Source organism: Trichechus manatus, unplaced genomic scaffold (assembly GCF_000243295.1).
Source record: "Trichechus manatus latirostris isolate Lorelei unplaced genomic scaffold, TriManLat1.0 scaffold00070, whole genome shotgun sequence".
NCBI lineage: Eukaryota > Metazoa > Chordata > Mammalia > Sirenia > Trichechidae > Trichechus > Trichechus manatus.
In genome coordinates, this window is record NW_004444006.1 from 13,331,078 (window position 1) to 13,334,960 (window position 3,883).

At 43.3% G+C, this 3,883-nt stretch overlaps 1 protein-coding gene across 2 annotated transcripts in view; it reads right to left on the reverse strand.

The window, feature by feature from the left end:
• The window catches only part of ZDHHC15 (zinc finger DHHC-type palmitoyltransferase 15), a 224,416-nt gene that overhangs the window by 24,032 nt on the left and 196,501 nt on the right, over window positions 1-3,883 (reverse strand). Inside the window, exon 10 of one of the 2 annotated variants that reach the window (XM_023734698.1) lies at window positions 2,117-2,264. The exons of the other annotated variant lie outside the window; for it this stretch is intronic. Within the exon in view, the coding sequence (XP_023590466.1) occupies window positions 2,207-2,264 (58 nt within the window). The 3' untranslated portion in view covers window positions 2,117-2,206. Of the gene's footprint in view, window positions 1-2,116; window positions 2,265-3,883 lie in introns of those variants that run through there. 2 annotated transcript variants of the gene reach the window in all.

The window sequence follows — 3,883 nt, forward strand, 5'->3', positions numbered from 1 at the left end:
CAGTGGAGCAAGAGAGACCAAAACCTAACCTGAGTTACATGAAACAAGACAGTGGTGGCTATAAAGGGAGTGACCAGGAGCAACTGAGATACTCCTTCACCAGTCACATCCAATGTATGTGCTTCACAGACAAAAATAACAAATCCACAAATTACAACAGCTAGATTTACAAAATCCATTCATCCAAGTGTATAAGGCAGGAAGGGGAGGTGGTGGTGGGGTAAATGGCACAGGGGGAAAAACAAGGTATTCAATCAATCCAGGTACAAGGTCCGGCAAATGTTAGAAAATAGCTACAGAAAAACCTCTGGTCCTCTCAGACTCATGGTGTTAAAAATCCTTATACTGGTGTCGGGAAGATTCTGCCTAAATGTACCAGAGACAAAATTCCACTTCCTCAGAGAAAAGGGAAATATGCAAAGGGCCCTTGGCAGAGTGGATCCTGCCTTCCCTGGTGTTTCAGTTATCTAGTGCTGCTACAACAGAAATACCACAAGTGGATGGCTTCAACAAACAGCAGTTTATTCTCCCACAGTCTAGTAGGCTAGAAGCCCAAATTCAGGGTGTCAGCTCCAGGGCAAGGCTTTCTCTCTCTGTCGACTCTGGATGAAGGTCCTTATCATCAATTTCCTGTGGTCTAGGAGCTTTTCTGCGCAGGAACCTCTGGTAAAATGACACGCTCTGCTCCCAGCGCTGCTTTCTTGGTAGTATGAGGTCCCCAACTCTCTGCTTGCTTCCCTTTCCTTTTATCTCTTGTAAGATAAAAGGTGACACAGGCCACACACTAGGGAAACTCTCTTTACATTGGATCAGGGATGTGACCTTAGTAAGGGTGTTACATCCCACCCTAATCCTCTTTAAAAAGTCTAATCTCGCCTCATTAACCACAGGCAGAGATTAGGATTTACAACACACAAGAAAATTACATCAATCACAAAATGGAGGACAACCACACAATACTGGGAATCATGGCCTAACCAAGTTGACACATATTTTGGGGGGACACAATTCAATCCATGACACCTGGGTAGGGGGAGGTGAACACAGAAAAGAGCTGCTACATCCTCCTTCCAATCCCACCCATCCCCTCTGGATGGAAGGTGGTCAGTGGCCTGCAGCAGCCTTCAGTTGGGCAGGAGATGGATGTGGTGAAGGGAACTTCTCTGCAGAGGTTGAGCTACTCAGAGCAGACTGCAGGTAGACTGTCTGTGGAAGAGTCTGTTGCTTAAAAAGACCACCAAGAAGAAGAGGCACAACTGAAAAAGGTATGCTTTGCCAGGGGTCTTTGGTTCATTGGTGCTGATAATGAATAAAGGAAAGAAGATGGAGAAGAGGCAGCCACTAATAATGTATGAGGATTGCATTGCTGTGAGGAAAGCCAAGGGCAAATCAAATTCAAAGCAGGAAGGCCAGTTCTTTTCTATGTTACAACTGCCGGTACATTTCAATTCCTTTACTGAACCAGCCAAATTCAAAGCAGTATAGTGAATACAGAAAGGACATATGCAGGAGACTAACCAGGTGATGGAGCCCTGGTGGCATAATGGTTAAGAGCTTGGCTGCTAACCAAAAGGTTGGCAGTTCGAATCCACCAGCCACTCCTTGGAAACCCTATGGGGCAGTTCTACTCTGTCCTATAAGGTCGCTATGAGTCAGAATCAACTCGATGGCAATGGGTTTGGTTTTTTAACAAAATGACCAACAAGATGGATGGGTAAGACACTCACAAATGTCTCCTGGATAAGGAAAAGAACCTGCAGCAAAAGGTTGAAGAGCATATCAACATTTGTTTTGCTGACACTAGGGAAGGGGTGAGGCTTCCTCCCTGATACCTCAAATGCTAGAGCAGCTACTTGGAACCAAATGGCACTGACAGCTTTGCTAAGCACAAACAGGGGGAGCACCCAAAGAGCACAGAAAATTGATGTGAGGAAGAATTCCAGCCACTACCAAGTATTTCCATGAAGTGATGGATCACCAATAATTTGTGCTGTTACAGACTGAAGCACAGGAATAAATACTCAGTAAAACAAGATGAGGCTAAATCAGAATACTCCTCCATTCCAAGCACAGCACAGGAAAATTCTATTAACAATACGTGGCTCACTCTGTTGCTTCTGGGCTATAATCTGGGCTCTCCTCTGCGCCAGGACACTACTTGCCCTTGTTTGACGCTGCTCCTCCCTCTTTGGCTGTATTCGAGCATTCAGCTTTGAGATGGTACGGATGCCCCAGATGGAGTCCTTAATTCCCCTGGCAAGGTCCTGGAGAAAAATTTTTAATACTGTCAGCCATCTCTTCACCACCCAAACTATGAACTACACAGAGGAGAGATAAGTGTCTCAAACTATCTCATCAGGAAAGCCCTTGCCCGCCACAGGCCACTTGCTTCTCTGTGTCCTGCCACCATTCCCACCATGGCACTCCCAAGCCTGGCAGCTGCACCTGCACTGGGCATGCATGGGGCCTCTGGGAAGCCGGCTCTATTTCTAATTTTTTGAGGAAGTGCCATAACATTTTCCACAGTGGTTGTACCGTTTTACATTCATACCAGCAGTGGACAAGGGTTCTAATCTCCCCACATCCTCACCAACATTTGTTGTTTTCTATTTTTTTGATCATTGCCATTTTAGCAGGTGTGAGGTGGCATCTCATTGTGGTTTTGATTTGCATCTTTCTAATGGCTAATGGAGGAGCACTGGCGGCATAGTGGTTAAGTGCTTGGTTGCTAAACCAAAATGTCGGTGGTTCGAACTCACCAGCTGCTCTGTGGGAGAAAGAAGTGGCAGTCTGCTTCCATAAAGATTTACAGTCTTGGAAACCCTATGGGTCAGCTCTACTCTGTCATATAGGGTTGCTATGAGTCAGAATTGACTCGCTGGCAGTGGGTAATGGCTAATGATGTCAACCATCTTTTTATGTGTTTCTTGGCTGCTCGAATATCCTCTCTGGTGAAGTGCCTGCTCATGTCCTTTGCCCATTTTTTGAATGGGTTATTTGTCTTTTTATTGTTAAGTTGTAGAAGTTTTATGTATATTTTGGATATTAGACCGCATTGTTCTCTATTTCTATATCTTATTTGTAGGTCTGCATCAGTGCTGCTTTTGTTTGTAATTAACTCTTTAGCTTGCTTTCCACAGTACCCCGTATGGCAACATGCATACACAGCAAGCTTCATAAATATCATTTGCTGATGATGATCACAATTATTCCATTATTTTAGTGCTTTGATTCTGAATTTTCAAGAAAGATTAGCAGATTCAAAATCATTTGATAAAGATAAGCTGCTGTGAACTGGTGATAATAATGTCTGAGTGTCCTGTTATTTATTTGGCTTGTTCAAGGTTATTGGAAGCTGGGGAGGAGAGCCAGCCTGAGGCATCTCTAGAATGCCCATTCTGGGGAAAATTACCTGCATATAGGGTCTATTCTGTGGATATCTATGGTAACCTAGAGTCACTTCCCTGGTTAATCTCTGGCAATTAACAGATGGGATTCATTGGAGGAAATTACGCTGGCCCTGGCTAGAGTGAGTTACAATTTGAACATTTGAGTCTATATATCTGAATGCATTCCAGATTTAAATCTGAGTGATTTACAGATTATTCATTTGATATTATCGATAACTTTGCTCCTGTCCATGAATGTAGTTAATTGAATGTTAACAGATTATTGATCATTTTTTATTTTATATTTAAGTCTTTGATCCAGTTTGAGTTAGTTTTTGTGCATGGTGTGAGGTATGGGTCTTGTTTCAGTTTTTTGAAGATGGATATCCAGTTATGCTAGCACCATTTGTTAAAGAGACTGTCTTTTCCCCAATTAATGGACTTTGGGCCTTTGTCAAATATTAGCTGCTCATAGGTGGATGAGCTTATATCTG